Source organism: Solanum pennellii, chromosome 6, assembly GCF_001406875.1.
Source record: "Solanum pennellii chromosome 6, SPENNV200".
NCBI classification, from domain to species: Eukaryota; Viridiplantae; Streptophyta; class Magnoliopsida; order Solanales; family Solanaceae; genus Solanum; species Solanum pennellii.
Window position 1 is genome coordinate 29,999,432 of NC_028642.1, and position 22,962 is coordinate 30,022,393.

Here is a 22,962-nt window from a genome sequence, read left to right on the forward strand (position 1 = left end):
TATATATATATATATATATATATATATATATCAAATGAGTCCTAATTGGTTGTAATCTCTAATTTTTTAATCAAATATTTATGATTTGAGCTCGAGAAAAGAGAAACACTATGATCAATATTGCTTTAAGGAAGGTGATTTGCTAATTAAAAAAAAATGAATCCCCACCCTAAAAAGGAATTTAATTAACAATTTGGCTGGGAGCACTTTCCCATGTTAGGAAGTTTTTAAATAAACTAGGAATTCGAAGTAATTTTTCCTCCTATAAGGAAGGTAAATTATCGATCAGACAAATAAATTGCCTCCCTCCCTTAAAGAAAAATGGAGAAACATTCTTGTCGGAAGTGATTTCTATGTTTTCAAGTAAAGTAATGCCAAAACAGTCTCTTTCTCGCACATGAAATATGATTTGTCAATCGAACTATAAATAAATCGCTTTCCTAAAAGAGAATGTAGAAACACATACTCTGATTAGGACCACTTCCCTTGTAAGAAAGTTCTTCATATAAACTAATAAAGTTCTATCTTCCTCATATAGAAAAGGTTGATTTGCCTTAATTGAAAATGAATTAATTACCACCCAAAAAGAGCAAGGAGAAACACCCTAGATTGGAGCACTTATCCCTGTAAGTAAGTATTCAAACAGACTAAAAATCCCAAAGTTGTTCTTCCTTCTTTCATGATGGTAATTTTTTTTATAACTATAACTATATGTGATAACTTTGATGATTCGTTATATTTATTTGGTAAGAATTTAGTATTTCTTTGCAACACATATTTTATGTTGTAAATATCAATTTATGCATTTTTAAAATTTACTGATTGTGTAGAAGATGAAATGAATATATTATCGTTTGGATTAAACGTGCAACACATGTTCCTAGAGAGTAGTGTATTTATATATGTAAAGGATGAACAAGACCATGTAATTAGTTAATTGTTTTAGATTATCGTAATATGGTGATTCATGGGAAAAAAAGAACTTATACCATAAAACAGACTAAAACTTGTCATTATTATATTTTATGACACTTAGTAATTACTAAAGTGCAGGTTTTAGGAAAAACGATAACAGTGTGAACTGATAATGTATTATTAGTTGTTAAAGAGAAAAATACAATTAATTATTGATTTATCGGTTACTTAAATAAATTAAAATGTAAATTCATTCACTTAACTAGTTTTTAGACACGTGTTTCGCACGTGTGTTTCACGTAAATTTTCATCAATATGTTAGAATTACTAAATTTCTATGAAAACACGTATTAAATGAGTAATACAATGTAACAACGACAAATAAATCTTTAATAATATGACAAAAAACACCAAATGAAAGACGTATTTTGATGTTTCAAACTAATTCTTTTTAAGCAATAAACCATAACATAGAACTTTGGTTTATAATTAGTAAGCTTTCAATAAGAGAAAATGACCAAAGCCCCACTAATCTATTAGTCAATTCTCAACTACACACTTATACTTCGGGGGGGGGGGGTCGTATTACCCCCTGATTTTTTTATTTTTGATATTTTGTGACCCATAAATGTTACAGTCCAAGAAGGTGCATACACCTCTTGTAGGAGCGTGAGGGTGCAACAAAAAGACATAAAATGACTAAAATTTAACTAAATAATCCATTTGGGAGTATGTCATTGGAGATTATATAAGTAACTAATTTTTTTATTCTTTCCCTTTTCTTATATCACAAAATTGTTATACCCAGTTCATGATTTCTTCAAGTTTTTCTCAAAGTCCTTCAGTGGTGGTCTTCTAAATTTCCTCGCTAGGAGCTCCAGATCAATTTATAACTACTGATTTATGCTTAGTTAATCATACATCAGTCGTTTTTAGCAACAACAATCACCTAATTAACTCATAAGAATTTTTCATATATGAAGCTCAAAAATGGAGTTCAAGTTTTTTTTAAAACACCCTCATTATTTCAGCAAAAATATAAATATGTAAATAGAAAGAAGTCAAACCACAATGAACCAACAATGATGAATTTGAATTTCACTTTCTAATTTCATTCTTACCAAATTTGTTTTTCACTCCCACATTTGTGAATACTTATTTGCGGAATTTTATTTTTTTATTGGAATTCAAATTGAAAGTTTACGTAGTCTACCTATAAAGTTGTTCTTCTTCTTTAATTTTGTGTAGAGATTTTTTCATCATTTTCTCTTATAATTCTCTAAAGAAATCATTAGTATTTTGGGAAAACAATCTCTATTTGAAAGCAATTTTTTGTAAATTTCACTTTCTAGGTTTGAGAAACTTTACATAACTTTATAAGGGATTATTAAATTATTATTTTGATTAGGCTTATAATTTACAGGTAAAACAAAAAGAAAAAGATTTAAAAAGATGAATGTACAGTGATTCGCGTGTGCTGCACCACTTTGACATAAAATTGGTTATGCCTTTTTAGGGAGGTGATTATTCTATATTTAAATAGGTCAGGGGGTAATAGATTGAGGAGACTTTTGACTATTTTCTCCTTTTAATAAAGTCACAATGGTGAATTTAATCACAAATTAATGAGAGTATAGACTTACAACGATGAAACATTCAAAAGAAACTAAATTAAGAAATTAAATTGAGAAAAAAAAACACCCAAAAAAAAAAAAGGAAGAAAAAAAAAAGTCTTATAAATCCTTCTTTAAGACTTTGATCAATAATAATATAGATGGGAAAATTAATACAAAATTAGCATAGAATTTTCTGAATTCTTATGAACTCCTCCCGTATCCAACCATTTAGTTGAACTATAGAATAAAAAGGCTAACCTTGGGTAAGGATTTCATGAAACAAAAATGATCATGAATTTATATAGATAAAAAAGAAGGAATACTAAAGTTATCGTAAAGTTTTTGATTAAATATTTGAGGTTATGAATATCAAATTTAAAGTTGCTCAAATCCTTGCTCACATTATCACTAATTCATTATCTTGTGGCAGGGTCGTGTTGTACAAACACATTCAACCTAAGTAGGGTCCTATTACCCTACTGATCTCATATTTTATGTATTTCATATACCTTTTGTGCTAACTTCAACCAAATAAGTTGATTGTGTTTGTACAACATGTGCTCGCCTCTCTTTCTTTAGTTGTCAAACATTTTTTAGTTGTGGTACTCCTCTAATTTTATCAACCTATGGTGTTTTTGATAATCTATTGGCTTTTTTAATGATCAAAATATCTTCATTTCAGATGACTCAATTTTTTTTGCTTCATCCCTGTCTTCACTTACAAAGTTTCCATGTAAAAGTAATATTCTAAAGATCTACTCTCTCATCTGTATTAGTGGAGTTCACTTAGAGCAACTATAATCCATACTACATTAGACTTTAGTATAGTCTGTGTGAATTTATGTCCTTGGCAGAAGTGCTGGAACACATTGAGAAAAAGGGATCTATTGACAGAGTTACTTCCGATTGTTTAATTTTGTTGTATTTTTTTTCCGCAATCACTCTATAGCTCAATGAAAACTAATATGCACATATAATCTTCAAATGCAACTCTTGTTCGGTTAACGACAGAGAAGAGATTGCCACTAATCAAAGCATGGGAAGAAAGTGAGAAAGCAAAAGCTGAAAACAAGTATGTTATGAAATAGCGCATTCTCATTTACATGTTGAGGTGTTACAACTACGACGTGATTGAATATTGAATTTGGTATGCCTCAATTGACATTTTTTTTTAATTATTGTGGATAACTACTTGTTGAAATGTATGCGTCTATTTACGTTGATGGGATCAGGTCCTCAACACAGTAATAACAACAATAAAGAACAAATACAAAAAATAAAGATTGACAAGCTGCTTTTTACGTGGAAACCTTAAGGGAGAAAAATCACGACCTATTCTCAACAGGACTTTTCAAACCGCTTCCACTAATCTTCAACAAGTAAAAGCAAAAGTCGGTTACAACAAGAGATCAGCCTGCCAATCTCTTTACTAAGTAATACTGCCTATCACTTAGCTGAGCCCAAGAAGATACAACACTACTCTCTAAACTAATTCTACCTGATTAATATAGACTTAAAGTAAGAATCTAAGTTACCCTTAACCTAACCATTACAATGATTCACCCAGATTTGAAATGTTTCTTTCCAAATTGAAATAAATCCTACAGTGTAAGAATAATTACAAGCAAACAAAATACAACAAGTACAAAAAGCAATGAAAGCACGATCTATCAGTTCCCTTGCTATTCTTGAAGCTTAATAAATTTCTCTCTTTGAATGAATGAGTAAATGAATTGTTCATTGTTTGACTTATACCATAAAGAGTTATTACCCATCAAACAAACAACCTCTTCACTTATGATTGGTGAAGTACTATGCTGCTTCACCAACATCCTAATGCCGACAATTTTAACAACTGTCCAGCACTTTGACAACTGGACGAGTTTTTCACACTCTGCAGAGGACCGGTTCCTTGCACTTGTTAGAAGATCATCAAACATCGAGAAACACTAAGATCTTATTAATTTTCCCCTTTTTGTTGATGACAAACGTGCCGCATAACTCCTCACATGAGCTAGTGAGCTCACATTCATTCAAAACACAATTATGTTCCCCCTTAATCTATGCCAGTGGGACCTGTAGAACATAACAAACACACACAATTTCCCCCCTTTTGACATCATTGAAAAGGAGAGACAATAAATATTTGCAAATCAGAACACCAGCCAGACAAGAGAATCCAGGGCTATTAGACGCACAGAAAATGTGTATGTAAGCATAAAGAGATAATAAAAACATGCATAAACAGGGCAGTTAAAATGAAAAGACATCACATCAAATATACTAGCCACAGAATTAAGTCAAAAACACCAAGCCACAAGAGTTGAGTACAAGGGGTAGACAGAAACAACAAGACATATTTAGGATAGAGGGCCAATGGGGTTGAAAGTGCACATAAGCAAAAGCTTCCGCTAATTTGCATCCTAATGAACTTTGATGAGTTGCTTATTGAGATTCTTGATTTTATCACTAATGAGGCATTCTTGATTAGCAACAGTGCCTTCTCAGTCCTCAACTTGCTTAGCAATTCCTCAATATCTTGACAGGTACAAGGTCCGTTTGAGATCACCTTCTGCAATTCAGACTTGAGTTTGGCAATTTCAACCTCCTTGGCGTTAAGAATGTTAGTAAGTTCATTCTCCCCTCGTTTGAGAGTTGCCTGCTGTTCAAGAACCACTTCAACTTAAGAACGACCCTGAGTCTGGCCTTCTATACACTCGCACTCCAGTAGAGTGGCCTTGTTGAACATCTGTTTAGTGGTACCTGGTACCTCAATTTCTAACGACACCTCAAAATGGTTAAAAACGAAATTCAAAAGATACCCATAGGAAATCCCATGTTTTCCTGTTTCCAAGTTATAACCATGTGCATATGTTCGAGCATAAATGCAGGAAGATTTATTTTTTCAAGATTTACTAGCTTCTCCATGAGAAACAAATCTACCACAGATGATATTGTATGCTTTTCTATTCTAGGCACTAGCACTTTGTTTACGAAACAAACGTCAACTAATACTCACATTTGAGATAATTCTTTGGAAATCAAGCACATTTAACTTCACTTCATTTTATGGCAAGCTTGGTGAACTTTTCATATGGTTTGAACCCCTCGATAGACCGAATTCCTGCCACATGCACCCCTAGAATTATTCCCAAAATTTCCTTATCCAAACTAATTTCTACCTCTTTGACAGTAGTTTTAATTCCCCCATCTTCGAGTAACTCCATTTTGTAATATAACTCCCGCACCTAGGGTTTATGCATGTATGAGGCAGGTGGTTCAAACAAGTGGATCCACTCGTGAATGGTAACAACATCGACCAATGCAGCCATACCAAATTTTATAAGTATGTCGGTGGCAAATACCCTACCATTTAGCACTATTTGGAGTTCCATTTTTTGATTCTCTCCTCTCATGTCATCTCTGGTTCTTCTTTCATATTCTGAACCCTGGGAACAGGTCCCTTTACAGGTATCACATTCACGTTCCCCCTTACTTACACCCTTTTGATTGGAGACTTTCTTTTTGACACCTTGTATCATTTTGCAGGGGATTTCCTTGCTCTTTTATGATTCCCTTAGGATTTTACTCTTTCGTCATCTGCTTCCCTACGTCGTTTGGCCACATACTTAGCGGCGTCTTAAGATTGAGTCTCACTATCGTTAACAGGAACATGATCTGTCATGGGTTCTTTTGGAAAAACCTCTTCTTCCATTTATCACCTTCTGCATTTGCTCTTATGGCACTACCTAACATCTTTTGAGTAATACTCCTTGTCCCATATTTCTTATTGCTTTCTTTCAGATGCGTCTTCTCCACTATTTTCCTTCCCTTTTCATTTCCTATCTTTTCCACTATCAGCACATGTACGATCAATATCCTCACGAGTACCTATGACAATGTTTACTTCGGGAATTTTGACTTGTGAAGTATTTGCTCCCCTCATACCTCTAGTTCTCCATCTTAATGGTACTTCATCATTTTGTCCCTATCAGTATCAACATCAAAAGACTTGAGAGTTTCGTCAAAAATAGGTTGACTCCTGGGAGGAACCCGCTCCGGCAATCTGAACACATCACTTAGTAGAGATGGTCGGGAATCTCTCTTAGTGATGCTAAACTTTGAATGGACATCAATTCTACCCCTGTTGTTAGGATATACGATTCTGGAACTCTCCTTTCAGGCAAGTCTCCCCCAAAAAGCCTTCCAGACATTGTAGAGGAAACTTCCATTGACGCACCATCGACAGCTTCAGATACTAGTTAATCACTAACTTTTTCCACCAATTGTGCGTCAGAGGTTTGAGAACCACCATCAGATAGAACTAATGTACGATAACAAGGTAATGCACCTTCATACGGAAGGATAAAAAGTTCCCCAACTACAGTCTCAGGGATATCAGACACAACCTTTGTGCTTTCTCCACAAACTAGAGTCGGAGATGACTCTTCCAGAACAAGAGAGGAGAAATCGAATGAATTGGGATTTTCGATGTCATGGGAGATTATAACTTTAGAAGTAGATTCAAAGTTAGACATGATGAACAGAAGGATAAGAACACTAAAGTCCTTGAGAATTTGTCTTAGAAAGCTTGCCCAAGTAAAAATGTTGAGAAGATTTGTTAATTTGGTTTGAAGAAAAAGGTTATTTAAAATGAAGAAGGCATCGAGTCCCCAACAGTTGTGACGGTTCATTTAAAATAGAAAATACCTCAGAAACTGACACGACGAAAAAGATAAGGATGTGTGGGAGTTACAGGGTTGACAAAATGAAAGTGGGACCTGGTCCAAATTCTACTTTTTAACACTATCCCTCAAGAAGTGGATGTGACATCTATGCGCTTTGTTCTTTTGTGTTGTACTAGATCTTTTGTCATGTTCAATACGCTAGTATTGTCGCATATGTGAGGAGTTGTATCAGTAAAAACACCAAAGTCCTTTAATTGCTGCTTGATCTAGAAGTTGTGCACATCATGATGCATTAACAACATATTTAGCCTATTGTCGACAGGAATACTGAATTCTGTTTTTTTTGTTCCCCAGGAGATAAATGTTGATTCGAGAAATGAGTCATGCCTGATTTGATTTTATGATCCACCAAAAAACCTGCATAATCAGCATCAGCATACCCAGTAAGATCAAAAGAATCTTCTTTTGGGTAGAACAAGACTAGGTCCCTCGTTTCCTTTGGATATCTCAGAATTCATTTGGCCGTCTTCAAGTGTGATTCCTTTGGTGCTGCTTGGAATTTTGTACACAGACCCACACTAAAAACAATATCGGGCCTGCTAGTTGTAAGGTATAAAAGTGATCTAATGATTCCTCTGTATATTATGTGATTTATTTCCACACCATCTTCATCTTTATCAAGTCTCATACCTGTACTCATGGGGCCTCCACTAGATTGAGTTTTTCGAGTAGCTCGTTGATATACTTATCTTGACATATTAATGTACCCTATGATGTCTGCTTAATCTGCAAGCCTAGAAAGAAAGTGAGCTCACCCATCATGCTCATTTCAAATTCACTACTCTCTTTGGATAGTGGATTTGAGGTAGTTGCAAAAATGATATCATCTACATATACCTGCACAATTAATAGATCTTTACCTCTAATTTTAAGAATAGGGTATTATCGATTTTACCTCTCTTGAACTCATTTTCAAGTAGAAACTTTGACATACGCTCATACCAAGCTATAGGAGCTTGTTTTTAGCCATTCAAAGCTTTGTCCAATTTCAGCACATGATTTGGCAATTCTGTATCTTCAAAGCCCGGAGGCTGCTTGACATATACTTCTTCTTTCAAATTTTCATTCAAGAAGGCACTCTTGACGTCTATTTGAAAAAACTTGAATTCTTTGTGAACAGCAAATGCGATCAGGATTTTGATAGCTTTCATTCTAGCTACAGGAGCAAAGATCTCATCATAATCAATCCCCTCCTCTTTGTTGTATCCTTGCACCACCAGTCTTGACTTATTTCAAGTTACAATCTCATGCTTATCAAGTTTGTCTATGAACAGCCACCGTGTCCCTATAATAGTTCTATCAGTTGGTTTGGGGACCAGTTGCCATAGTTTGCTTCGTTCAAACTGATGGAGCTCCTCTTGCATAGGCATGACCCAATCTGGATCCTTCATAGCTTATTTGATGTTTTTTGGTTCAATGGATGGTATGAACTCTGAATAAGCAACCAGGTTTCGTGATTTTGACCTAGCTTGAATTCCTGAATCAAGTGGAGAAATCAGATTGTCCAATGGATCTGAATATTGATGTTTCCATTTGGACTTTCTTGTTATCTCCTCTTCTCTGTCAGCATCAGAATCACTTTAATCTTCTACAGGATCTTGAGACGCAGTTTCTTGTGATAGATCGGAGGGACCAGGTCCTTGAGAGATTTTTGCATTATTTATTTAATTCCCTGATTCTCCTCTTTGTCTTTTATCATCTCCTCAAACTAATGATCTTCAACTCACCACTTATTTTGGACTCATTGAACTTAACATGCACACTTTCTTCCACAAAAAGGTTTTTTTGTTGAAAACTCTGTATGCCTTGCTTGTAGATGAGTACTTAACGAAAACACCTTCACGCTTCTGGCATCAAACTTCCCTAAGTCATCTTTCCCATTATTCAATACGAAACATTTGCATCCAAATGGCTTAAGATGAACAATTGAGGGATTTCTAATGATTTAACAGCTCATAAGGTGTCTTCTTGATTAGGGATATGATAATGCACCTATTTGTCACATAACAAGTTGTGTTGACTGTCTGAACCCAGAAATTCATAGCAAGCTATGAGTTAATCAATATGGTACAAGTAATCTCCACCAATGTTTTGTTCTTTCTTTCAACCACCCAATTTTTCTAAGGAGTTTAAGGTGCTGAGAAGTTGTGGTTTATGCCGTATTCAGTGTAGAACCCTTGAATATGAGAGTTTTCAAACTCTGTGCCATAATCAGATATGATGCTTCTGATCTTGCAATTTAGCTTCGATTGAATGGCTTTGGAGAAGATGATCAGTATTCCAGCTGTCTCATTCTTATTTCTCAAGAACATGTTCCACGTATACCTTGAGAAATCATCAAAAACAACAAAAATGAATTTCTTACCTCATATGCTCTAAACTCTAACAGGTCCACACAGATCCATATGAAGGAGCTTTAGAGTTATGGACGTGCTAACTCCTTTCTTTGCTTTGAACGATGATTTAGATTGTTTTCCCTTTGCACATGCATTACAATTTCTATCATTTGTGAACTTTAGTTTAGGCAAACCGCGGACCAGGTTCCCTGCAACAAGTTTTTCAGCATACAGGATCTTACATGACCCACATGTCAATGCCATTTATCAGCATCCTCGGTTTGAGCACGCAGACAGGAAAGTTCATCTCCTTCAATTGAATCAAGAGCATCAATATACATATTTTTATCCTGGTAGAAGACACTACGACCCTCTTTGTTGTATAGTTTGTAACCACATACTTGTTGGCATGAACTTGACCTCATTTTCTCTATCACAAATCTGAGATATGCTTAGAAGATTGTACTTGAGATCCTCTACATAGTGCACTTTGTTGATTGAGTTACTGTCAGATCTCCCTATACTTCCTATTCCAATAATAAAACCTTTCTTCCACCACCAAACGACAGACCACCGCTTTGGTGTGCTTGCAAAGAGAGGATGTTTGGAGTATCACTTATCATGTGCCTAGAGAATCCACTATCCATGTACCAACACTGACTTCTTCCTCTCCTCTTTACAATTATTACTTATTAGTCTTAGCAACCCACTTCAAACAGAGTTCCCAGTAGTTTTCAAAAATCTTAACAAGAAATCTTCTCGTCCAAGGAGGCAAGGTGTTCTTGCTAAAACGATAGCGAGGACCAGGTCCATTTTGCTCTTTTTCCACATTTCTGTCAGATTTAGATCTTTTCAGTTTATCACAATTCTTTTTTATATGGCCATTACGCCCACAATGGGTACATAAAAGATTATTCGCTACTGACACGTATTTACTGTGAGGATTATAAGGAGGTTGTAAAGGTTTGCATCTAACCATTTTCTTCCCATTGAGACTCTGCTGAGACAAGTTAGAGAGAATTTTTAAAGAGTCAGTCCATTTTAGAGAGTGACTCAAATCTTCCTTGATCTTGCTCAGATCTTTTCTCAATTGAGAGTTAGGTTCAAGGGAAGCAGCTAACTTAGATTCAGAGATTCTAAGTTTGTCTTTCAATTCTTCCTCAAAAATACTAAGTTTTCTTTTGTCATTCTCTGAAGTGCTAGGCCCCTTTTCAAGAGTTATGTCATTAGATTCCAACATTCTTATTCTGACACTCATTTCAGAGACTTGAGCTACAAGAGTTGTATTTTTGTTCTCACACAAACTTAATTTTTCATTCAACTGTAAGTTTTCAGTAGTACGTTCATCCACACAATCAATTAGCAAAGCGACAAGTTTCCTCAAATTTTCTGCTGGAAGAATATCTAGATCATCTTTTAATTCAAAGAGAGTTACCTCATTGGAGTCTTCTTCTATGTTGGATTTCTCCATTAAGGAGAATATTGAGTTGAATATACTCTCATCATATTTAAAGTCATCATTGAGAGATCCTCATGGTCTTCTACATCTTCTTCTGACTCACTTGAATCATCTCCCCGAATAGTACAGGCCATTTTCACCGACTAATCAGCATGAGCCTTTCTTTGAAAGTTGTCTGGGACCAGGTCCTTATTGCGATGTCTGGTTTCAAGAGACTTCTGCTTTTGGCTGGGACAATCTCTCATAAAGTGACCAGGCCTATTGCATATGACACAAATCATTTGTTGTAATAGTTCTGCTGGTTGATGCTTTCTTTTGAAATCCTCCATGCTTTTTTATGATCTTTTGAGACCTCTTTGTGACATATGTCATCTCAGCCTCCTCCTCATTCATCTCACTTTGAGACGACTTTAGTGCAAAGGACTTCTCATTCTTTCCTTTTTTTGCTGAGGTTACCTGCTTCCTGTCTAACTCATATGTTTGTAAATTCCCTATCAACTCATCGATAGGAAGTGTCATCAAATCCTTAGCTTCTATGATTGCGTCCACCTTTCTTTCCCAGGTTTTTTGAAGTACCTTAAGAATTTTGCGGGTTTGCTTGCAAACTGGAATGGGTTCCCTAGGCCTCTGAGCTCATTGGTGATAGAAGTGAAGCGAGAGTTTATCTCAAAGATGGTTTCACCTTCCTTCATCAGCAAGTTCTCATATTTAGTGGCAAGCATGTCAACCTTCGACTCCTTCACCTGTTTAGTTCCTTCATGAGCAGTTTGAAGACAGCCCTAAATCTCATCTGCAGTTTCACACGAAGAAATTTTGTTGTACTCATCAACACCAATACCACATAGTTGAATCTTTTTTGCCTTGAAGTTCTTTTCAATCTTTTTCCTGTCAGTTGCACTGTATTCCTTTGTCGTCTTGACCACAGTGGTAGTAAGCTCTCCGACCTTTACTTCTTTCAGGGGAATATAAGGTCCATCAAGAATAACATCCCATAGCTCGGTGTCTTCTACATTAAGCCTATCCCTTACAATGATTCACCCAGATTTGAAACGTTTCTTTCACAATTAAAAGAATCCGACAATGCAAGTACGATTACAAGCAAACAAAATACAACAAGTACAAAAAGCAATGAAAGCACTTCTATCAATTCCCTTACTGTTCTTGAAGCTTGATAAATGTCTCTCTTTGAATGAATAAGTAAATGAATTGTTGTTTGTTTGAATTATACCATGAAGAGTTATTACACATCAAATAAACAACCTCGTCACTTCTGATCGGTGAAGTACTCTGCCGCTTCACAAACTTCCTAACATAGAGAACTTTTATAATTGTCCAGCACTTTGACAACTGAATAGGTTCTTCATACTCGGCAAAGGACCGGGTCCCTGCATTTGTGAGAAGATCATCAAAACATCGAGACACACTAAGATCTTATCACTTGTCTTAAAGCTATTTTATTTGTTATTTTGGAAGTGAAATTATCAATTGTACGACAGTTGTTTCACTTTGTTATGGCATTTGGATTAATTCATTTATGTGTAAATGATTCAAGAAATATTATAACTCATGAATTTGACTACAGTTGGTAATTTGGATCAGGTTTTTCCTACTTTGTTGACAGAGCTCAGAAAAAGATAGCTAAAATTCTTGCATTGGAGAACAGTAAGAAAGCAAGCTTAGAGGCTGAGCTAAAAAGGACTAAGGTGAGAAGTCATTCTATTTTGCTACATGGTATAATCTAATGAGTTATTATGGTCACATCATCTTGTGACCGTGATTTTGTTATTATAACCCCCACAGAGATCTCGTAATGCCACAAATATTCCATTTGTTTGTCTTTGTTCAATAATATCATGTTTTTAGTGAAAAGAAATGCTAGATGCTTGAGTAAAATTTTTGGAATATAAGTTTCAGGATTCTCAACAAATAATGTTGTTGGACTAATCATGTGTAGTTGTTAACTTTCCATTTATTTGATGGTTCGGTCTGATATTAGTTAATATAAGTCATATGTGTTAATGCCTCAAAAACCATATCCTTGTCTTCAGTAAACCATATTTGTGGTTGAAATTGTTAATCGCCATCAATTACAATTTCTATGTACCATCTTGTTCATACATTTTAGCTTCTGAAGTATATTTGTGGTTGTTTTAGCCTTACACATCTTGTGGGTCAGCAAGAGCAATTGTTGAAAAAGAAGGTAGAGTACATTGAGAAACTACAAACAAGATTGCTCTAGTCCTTAGGTCAATAGAAGAAAAAAGTGTGATAACTCAAGCTAATGTGGAGAAAATCTTCTTACCGCAAAGGTTATGACAACAAAATGTTGGGACACTGGAAATTCTCCTAAGAAACCACTCCTTAAATGTTTATGAAGTGGAAAATACTACATTCATATACTTGTTATAGAAGTCATATAGTAAAGTTTGTGGATTGAGAATTTGTTTGCATTAGAAACATTGTGTGCTTATGCCTTATGGAATCTATTGCTTTCGTTATTACGAGTGCATAAAATTGTATTCGAGTGTATATAAGATTGGTCAAAATTATCTTTGGAATTGTTTTGAATGAAACCTACTATATTAGAGATGTGGCCAACTCCAAAACAAGCCTCTTAATTCACAATATTTGAAATTAGACACTAAAAATGAATCCCTTGTTACAAGGTTGTTGTGTGCTTATTGCGATCGTTAAATTACTGAAGAGAGATATAAACGCAGTATCATGCTTAAGGGAAATCTATTTACATTAACAATTCAATAAGAAGTAATTCATTCGAAAGCTGATTATACAAATGACTCATATGGACATTGATCACATCATTATTTATGTGGAATTCACTAGACAACAATTCGTCAAATCCATTTGCATCAGACATGTCATCTTCAAACTCTTGTTGTGATTGAAACATATCATCATCTACTATTTCATTGTCAACCTATTCACTCATAAATTAATCATGCATGAAATTTGTTATTTGTAGTTTTGATGATTTTACAAATTCAGGGACCTGGTCTATAGTGTGATATATTTTTTCCACTGCCCCGATGGAAAAAGTATAAGAGGTTGGTGCATAGTCTCCAACTGATGATTTAACAAACCTAGGGACCTTGTAAAGTGAATTGATTCATAGTGCGACACACTCTCCACTGCCAGGCTAGAAAAAATACAGTTGTTTGGTGCATGCTCTGCAATTGTGGCAAAAAGGGCAGAAACCTCGACCAATGGCATGGTATCAAAGGGTTTGACTATTCATTAAACTAATGTCGAATGGTCACAACCTCGGTTTTGCAACTTGAAAAAACTTTCAAGAACTCTTGCAAAGGCTAATACTCATGTGAAGATTCATTCTCAATATAAACTCGAACCAGATAGAGCAGTAAGCTTAGTGGTCTTAGGATTAATTCTTTTGAACATATATTGTAAATATGATCCTACATCTATAAAAGATTCAGATAGTCGTTTCATGCAAAGGAATAAGTTAGGTAGAGTTAACTAATTTAGTGGGCAGTGTTGTATCTGCTCAATCAAATTGTAAATCATCTAGAGTTAGGTGGTTTAGTGGGCAGTATTGTATCTGCTTAGAAAAAGTCTAGGTTGTCCAGGGTCGATAACTTAGTGGGAAGTGTTGTATATGCTTAAGCTCTTCAACTAATAGAGTGATTACTTGGTCGTGAGATTAATAACTTTTTCTCACGTTGGATGTAACTAGGTTCACTTTTTCTTAAGAAAGATTAGAAGTAGTTGAAAATTCTGTGCAACAGGTCGTGGTTTTACTCCCTTAAGCAAAGAGGTTTCCACAAAAAACTATTGGTGTTGTATTATTGTTGTTACTTACTCTGTGATATCTTTTTGGTTTAGTCAAGGTACCTGGTCTATTGATCGGTAGTGGATGCACACATTCTATAAGTTAGTAATCAAAGCGGGTACCCTCTAGCTATTAACACCAAGAGAGATACTCCTTTCAAAGAATGGTTGTTCTGTTGAACCTTGAAGAGGGACAATCATCAACACGACCACCACGTTTCAATGGTCAGTTCTATGGCCAGTGGAAAACAAGGATGCACGACTATCTGATGGTTTAAGACTGCGAACTATGGTACATAGTGTTGGATAGACCCTTCATTCAAACCACTAAAGTGAAGGATGGTGAAATAACAAGAGTTTTTCTGAAGACTCGGCAACAGTACAACGAAGCGGACAGATGGAAGATATAGAAAAGCTACAAAGCAAAAATTTGTTGATGTATCACATTAGTGCTGAAGAATATAATTAGATTTCTGCATGTGAATGAGCAAAAGAAATCTAGGATTTCATAAGGACCACTTATGAGGGGACAGAGCAGGTAAAGGAATCATAGGTGGAAATACGAGAATTTCACAATGAAGGAAGACTAGAACTATTCATGATATGCATACAAAACTCTCCTCCATAACCAATGAGCTACAAAGTCTGGGTGAACCTATCAGCACAAGCAATAAAGTTAGGAAAGTGCTTTGAATCCTTTCTAAGTCTTGGGAAAGTAAATTGGATTCTATTACTGAGGCTAAGGATTTGAAACTCTTAAAAATGGATGCTCTCATTGGGAATCTTAAACCAATGAGATGAAAATAATCAGGACATCTTAGAAAAGGAAGGTAGAAAGAACAAGTCACAAGTCCTCAAAATTTAATTTGGTGAAGTATCTAGTGAAGAGGATAGCATGGCCTATCTTACCAAAAGATTTCATAAAATTGTAAGAAAACATAGAGTGTTGAGGAAATGGGCAAATCTTTCTCGAACTGCAACTTCAAGTGACATCTGTCTTAGGTGCGGAAAGGTTGGGCACCTTATGAGAGATTGTCCAATGCATAAATCGGAAAAGAAAGAGTATCATATACCTGGAGGCAAACAAGACAAAAGAAGGGACTTGGTCCTTGATAAAATGCAAGGAAAGCAGCAGCTTACCACGTTGTGGAGAAAGCCTTTGCTATATGGAGAGACTCTTCCAGTGAATCAGAAGAACCAGATGCCCTAATGATGCATCCATGTTGGTTGTTCAAGATGAGGCAAATATGTTTGATGGGGCTATTTGCCCTCATGGTGAAATCAGATGATGGAGATGATGAATAACAGGTAACCCTCTTTGACCTTAGGCAAAACTTAAATACTTACTCCATTCGAAGGCTGAGGAATCTAGCAAATCTTTTGATTGACTCTGTTATAGAGTTAACATTGAATAAAACTCTATGAACAGTAGTCTCGATAGTCTAAGGGGATGATGGTGCTTTAAGTGTCAGTTCTTGAGGAACAAGTGATGGTTCTAGAATCTGAAAAAGTAGAACTTAGGGAGCAATTAGATCTAATGATTGAGAAATCTTGAAAAAGAAAGGATGAAGTCACTAACCTGCAAGTAGATTTAGAAAGCAATCTGCATACGGCTTAGACTAGACTTGCCCTAGCCCTGAAAAGAAATGATTAGATGAAATGGGGCATGGTTCGTCTTTAGGAAGAACTTCAAATTTCTCTAAAATAGAGCAGCTCCACCAAACTGCTCTTAAACATCACGGTCAAAGCAACTATAACAAAAAGCGGTTGGGTAGTCTGAACATTACTCCTCCCTATAACACTCACATCAAATATATATCTGTTTCAGACAATTTATTGTGTCTTCACTTTGGTCAAAATGGCCACCTAAAAGGGAGTTGCCCCACTTGGAAGGCCGCACAAGAGAAATTCTCTAACTATTTTAGACAGAAAAAGGCTTAGAAAAGGGGATTTGATCCTACTATTAGATCTTCTAGATAGAAAAGTGCTAAAAGAATGGGACATGCACCTGTTCATAAGGCCTCGAACATGAAAAGAACTAATCTGCCACATTTGGAAAAAACACTCTCATTAAACCTTTATCAGTAATCTAGGAACTTAGACTGAAGTAGGTTCCCATGCCTAATAAGTAATGTTTGTTGTAGGTGAGTGAAGGAAATAACAGCAAGTGCTGGTTTATGGATAGTGGTTGCTCAAAACACATGACTTGAAACACCAAAAACTTTTTCACTTAAGGCACTTCAAGGTGAAGGTGTCTCTTTTGGCGACGGAAAGAAGCGGTATATCCTTGGAGTTGGAAAATCTCTTAAGGATTCCATTGAAAATGTGTACTATGTGAGTGTGTTAAAATACAGTCTCTGCAGTGTTTCCCATATATGCAATAAGGGAAATGAAGTCATGTTTTTGTTAGACAAATGTATTGTCACTTGTCCGTCTACAAAATGGTGATGCTGATGGCTAGATGGAAGAAAAATATGTATATGGCAGAATTAGAAATAACTCATGGAGATGATCTAACATGCTTAAGTGCACAAAGTGAAAATGTTTACTTGTTCATGTGAGATCTTCTCTACTGAACAAACTAGTCTATTTGGACCTGGTCTGTAGTCTGCCAAAGTCGAAGTTCAGTGACAACAAAGTGTGTGATGCATGTGTCTGAGGGAAACAAACCAGATCCTTATTTAAATCAAAGAAATAGGTTAGTTCTTCAAGGGTCCTTGAGTTAATAAATCTGGATTTGTGTGGATCTGTGAAAATCCAGAGTCAAAGCGGAAAGAAGTACATCCTGGTGGTCGTGGATGACTACTCAATATTCACGTGGAGTATGTTTATCAAGTCAAAGTCAGAGACTGCTGATATGTTAATGATGTTTTTCGAAATTATTCAAACCAAGCTAAATTGCTTGGTTGTTGGGATCAAGTCCGACCATGGAACTGTGGGGAACACTAAACCCTAGTTACTTTTATTAATTGATTAAATTCCAAGGTTTGATTCTGTTAGTTGGTTACTTTATTTTAGTTAGTTATCTTTATTAATTTAGAAATAAAACCCCCCTTTTATTGTCTTTTGTTTTCTAAGGAAATAATTGACTAAATAATAGTAATAATAGATTGAAGTCTGAACTATTTTCCTCATGGGAAAGATCCCAACCTCATTAGTTGGGTTCTTTACTTGATACGACCGCTTTACTTCTTATTTGAGAAGTAAGTTTGAGCGTATCAAATTTTGGCGCCGCTGCTGGGGAAAGTAGCTTTTAGATTAACTTAAACTTATTACTAAAGTTTAGTCAATATTTTCTTAATTTTATTTTTTTATTGTTTTTGATTCTTGCAGAACTGTCTTCCTTATATGCCAAATACACGGAGAGGAAGAGAACCCTTGTTTCCCTACGATCACGAATTAGAGCATACACTATGCAATATGAATCGAAACTTGGGTATTAACGATGATGATCCAAACCAGAACATCCCAGCTACGGTTGATGTTCATGGTCAGTTATTACCCGATGCTCCGGGTGAAAATCAACAGAGGGGAAAAAATCCCACTCCACGTCCTCAAGAATACTATAGAGGCTACGACAATATAGCAGACTCCGATGGGCCACTTGTCTTGCCCCCTCTACCACCAGGCCACACCTTTGTGGTAACTAGTATCCTGGTGCAAATGCTCACTGCCAGAGGTTTGTTTTCAGGGCTACCTTATGAGGATCTCATGCCCATATAGCTAAGGTAAGGGCAGTGTGTAAAAGCTGTGTAAGGAGACCTGATTTGGATTTGGATGTAATAGGGCTAGAAGTAGTTCCTCTCTCACTGACGGGAGAGGCTGCTATTTGGTTCACTGAGCTCCCTTATAACTCAATTTTCACTTGGAACCAACTAAGGGACGTTTTCTTAGCACGCTGCTACCCGGTCTACAAGAAACTAAACCACAAAGACAGAGTGAACAACTTTGTGGCACTACCAGGAGAGTCAGTTAGTAGTTCTTGGGATAGATTCACCTCATTTTTGAAAAGCATCCCCAATCACCGCATAGATGATGAGTCACTGAAGGAATACTTCTATTGGGGATAGGATGATAATAATAAAGTGGTGTTGGATACTATAGCGGGTGGTTCTTATGGGGAGTGTACTTATGCTAACATTGCCGAAAAGTTAGAGAAAATCTCCCAGAACAATAAAGCTTGGAGTACTAGGAAGTTAGATACTGGGAGAAATACCTTCTTGTGCAATCCACTCACAACCCAGCCACAAATGAGATTCGTGAAGAGATGGATCAGATGAGAATTGGGCTTGGGTTGGTATTAAAACATGTCACTGGGGTGCAACAAAGACAAATGCAGTTAACTACTTGTCTAAACCACCACCACCAAATTATGAATGCTATTATGAGGAGGATTCCTATGCGGTAAATGAGCAGACGGGGGGTTTCCGACCGAGTGCCCAAGGCTCTAATCAGGATAATTGGCGCAAAGGTCAAGGGAACCAAGGTTGGATCTATGGTAACTATAACCGTGAGGTTAATTATGTTCGAGAAGGAAATTACAACCGTTAAAACAACATCAAAAGGGGTAACTATGGTAATAGAAATGATAGGAATGGGCCCTATGTTCCTCCTCAAAATCGTGAAGTTACTTCTAGGGATGGTGGAGGTAGTATGGCGCGAGTTGAAGATATGTTGCACAAAATGATGAGGAGGTTCGATGCTAGTGATGAGCACACTAAAGAGTTGAGGAGTGATTTAGCGGGTATTGGGCAGAAAGTCGATACACATGCAATATCAATTAAGCAGCTTGAGTTACAATTGGCCCAATTATCTGCGACTGTGAACACACGGCAACCGGGCACTCTTCCTAGCAACACTGTCCAAAATCCAAAAAATGATGGACATTGTATGGCAATCACTACTCGCGGTGGTAAGCAAACCATTGACCCACCTATGCCGCCTAATGAGAAAAAGGTGACAAAACATACTGATAAAGTGATAGAGGTTAATGGTCAAGTAGAAGATAACACTGGAAAAGGTGCTGAAGTTCCTAAAAAGGTAACTCCCATGCCTAGATCACCACCACCATTTCTTCAAAGATTAGTGAAAAAGACCGAGGATGGTAAATATCGGCATTTTATAACAATGTTAAAACATCTATGTCCCATTAGTAGAATCTTTAGAACAAATGCCCGGTTATGCCAATTTTATGAAAGATCTGGTTACAAAGAAAAGATCGGTCACTTTTGAGGATGATGATAGAATGCAGCATTGTAGTGCTATTGCTACAAGATCTCTGGTACAAAAGAAAGAAGATTCGGGTGCATTCACTATTCCTTGTACAATCGGGTTATTACATTTTGCGAAAGCATTATGTGATCTGGGGGCAAGCATAAATCTCATGCCCCTCTCGATTTACAAGAAGTTGGGTTTGGGTGATCCAAAGCCCACTGCGATGCGGCTACTAATGGCCGATCGAACAGTAAAAAGGCGTATATGGATACTCCACAATGTTCTAGTAAAAGTGGAGCCGTTCATATTTCCGGCAGATTTTGTTATTCTTGATTGTGAAGTCGATTTTGAAGTGCCCATTATTCTTGGGAGGCCATTCCTTGCTACGGGAAGAGCCTTGGTAGATATGGAAAAGGGGCAGATGAAATTTTGGTTGAACAATGAGAAAGTGACCTTCAACATTTGTAGGTAGAGGGCCATAAAGTCAAGGATTGTCCTAATGTCACGATTCAAGAGAAAGGGAGTGGTCAATCTCAATAAAGTTGTCCTAGTCACTAACCCCCAAATAGGAACTTCTTTTATGCTCTGCGCTCTATAGGTGAAGATGAAGAGTCCCCCTGTGGTCACCGGTATGTATATGAGGCAGAGTGGTGAGATCCAATCTGTATCTGCTATCTCCTACAACGTTGGTGAGTCATCTGAGACACAAATAGAAGAACTTCTAGGTGTAGAAGCATTAGCGGCAGTGATAATGAATTTTGATAACGATTGCATTAAAGAGTATGAGTAATTAGTCGCGGTTCTTGATCGAGGTGATGTTTGGTTGAAACCGAAGAAATATGAGTTAGACATGAAGAATCACGAGTCTCCACCCGCGAAACCATCTATAGAGGAGGCTCCAAAGCTAGAACTAAAATCTCTCCCACCTCATCTCAGGTATGAATTCTTGGGAAATGGTGACACTTTGCCGGTAATCATTGCATCAGACCTGAATGAACAACAAGTTGAGAGTTTGGTGAAAGTTCTAAAAAGGTTCAAAAGAGCTATTGGGTGGACTATTGCGGACATTATTGGGATCCATTCTGGTATTTGTTTTCATAAAATCCAACTCATGCCCGATCATAAGCCAAGTATTGAGCACCACAGACGCTTAAATCCACTTATGCAAGAGGTCGTGAAGAAGGAAATCATTAAGTGGTTGGATGCCGGAGTAATCTATCCGATCGCCGATAGTAGTTGGGTATGCCATGTTCAGTGTGTACCTAAGAAAGGGGGAATGACTGTGGTCCCTAATGAGAAAAATGAACTTGTTCCAATGAGATCGGTTACTGGATGGAGGGTGTGTATGGATTACCGCAAATTAAATATACGGACTGAAAAAGACCATTTTCCTATGCCCTTCATGGATCAGATGTTGGATAGACTTGCCGGAAAAGGGTGGTACAGTTTTCTTGATGGATATTCGGGGTATAATTAGATTTCTATTACACCAAAAGATCAAGAGAAAACCACCTTTACTTGTCCATATGGGACCTTTGCATTCAAGAGAATGATGTTTGGGTTGTGCAATGCACCCACCACATTTCAGAGATGTATGATGTCGATATTCTCCGACATGGTCGAAGATACTATAGAAGTTTTTATGGATGATTTTTCTTTGGTTGGTGAATCATTGGAGCGGTGTTTGAACAATTTATCTGAGGTCCTTAAGAGATGTGAAGACTGCAATTTAGTACTAAATTGGGAAAAATGCCACTTCATGGTGAAAGAAGGTATTGTTTAGGGTCATCGCATTTCAGAAAAGGGCATAAAGGTTGATCGAGCTAAAGTCGAGGTAATAGAGAGACTTCCCCCACCTATCTCTGTAAAAGGGGTGAGAAGCTTTCTTAAGCATGCAGGTTTTTACCGGAGATTCATCAAAGATTTTTCAAAAATTGCACATTCGTTGTGCAAACTGCTGGAGAAAGATTATAAATTTTATTTTGATGAATCCTTTCTTAAAGCATTCTGCGAGCTAAAAGAAAAATTGGTGTCTGCACCTATCATTATTTCTCCGGATTGGAACAGTCCATTTGAGGTGATGTGCGATGCTAGTGGGGTTGCTCTTGGTGTAGTATTGGGATAAATAAAGAAAAAAACCCTTCACCCCATTTACTATGCTAGTAAAGCCCTAAATGAAGCTCAGAAGAACTACACAGTGACTGAGCAAGAACTCCTTGTAGTAGTCTTTGCTTTTGAAAAATTTCGCTCCTATTTGCTAGGTACTAGAGTTATAGTGCATACTGACCATTTAGCATTGACATATTTGATTGTAAAGAAGGATGCAAAATCGAGGTTGATTCGTTGGGTATTACTGCTACAAAAATTTGACTTTGAAGTAAGGGATAGAAAAGGGACCGAAAATCAAGTTCCCATCAATTGTCCCGACTAGAAGATGAAGCTATGAGAGAGTTAGGGGATAAGACTGATACTGATGATACCTTCCCCGATGAGCATGTATGGCTGTCTCACAAGACTTGATTCCATGGTTCGCAGATTTCGCGAACTATCTGGCTAGTGATATTATTCCATCAGACTTGTCCTTTCATTCAAAGAAAAAAGTTCATGTACGATGTGAAGAAGTTCTTTTGGGATGAACCATATTTATACAGGAGTTGTGCCGACGGGCTTATTCGGCGTTGTGTGCCAGAATGTGATATGTTGAGTGTTTTAGAGTTATGCTATTCCTCACCCGTTGGTGGACATCATAGTGGTATTCGAATCGCTCATGAGGTATTACAACGTGGGTACTATTGGCCAACTCTTCATCAAGATGATCATGAGTTTGCTAAAGCATGTGATAGATGCCAAAGAGATGGCGGCATTTC

At 36.7% G+C, this 22,962-nt stretch overlaps 1 protein-coding gene across 1 annotated transcript in view; it reads left to right on the forward strand.

The window, feature by feature from the left end:
- The first annotated feature begins 3,372 nt into the window (after positions 1–3,372).
- The window catches only part of LOC107022243 (remorin-like), a 35,311-nt gene continuing 15,721 nt past the window's right edge, over positions 3,373–22,962 (forward strand). The window contains exons 1-3 of the mRNA XM_015222914.1: positions 3,373–3,427; positions 3,516–3,603; positions 12,696–12,777. Of these exons, the coding sequence (XP_015078400.1) occupies positions 3,373–3,427; positions 3,516–3,603; positions 12,696–12,777 (225 nt within the window). The remainder of the gene's footprint in view (positions 3,428–3,515; positions 3,604–12,695; positions 12,778–22,962) is intronic.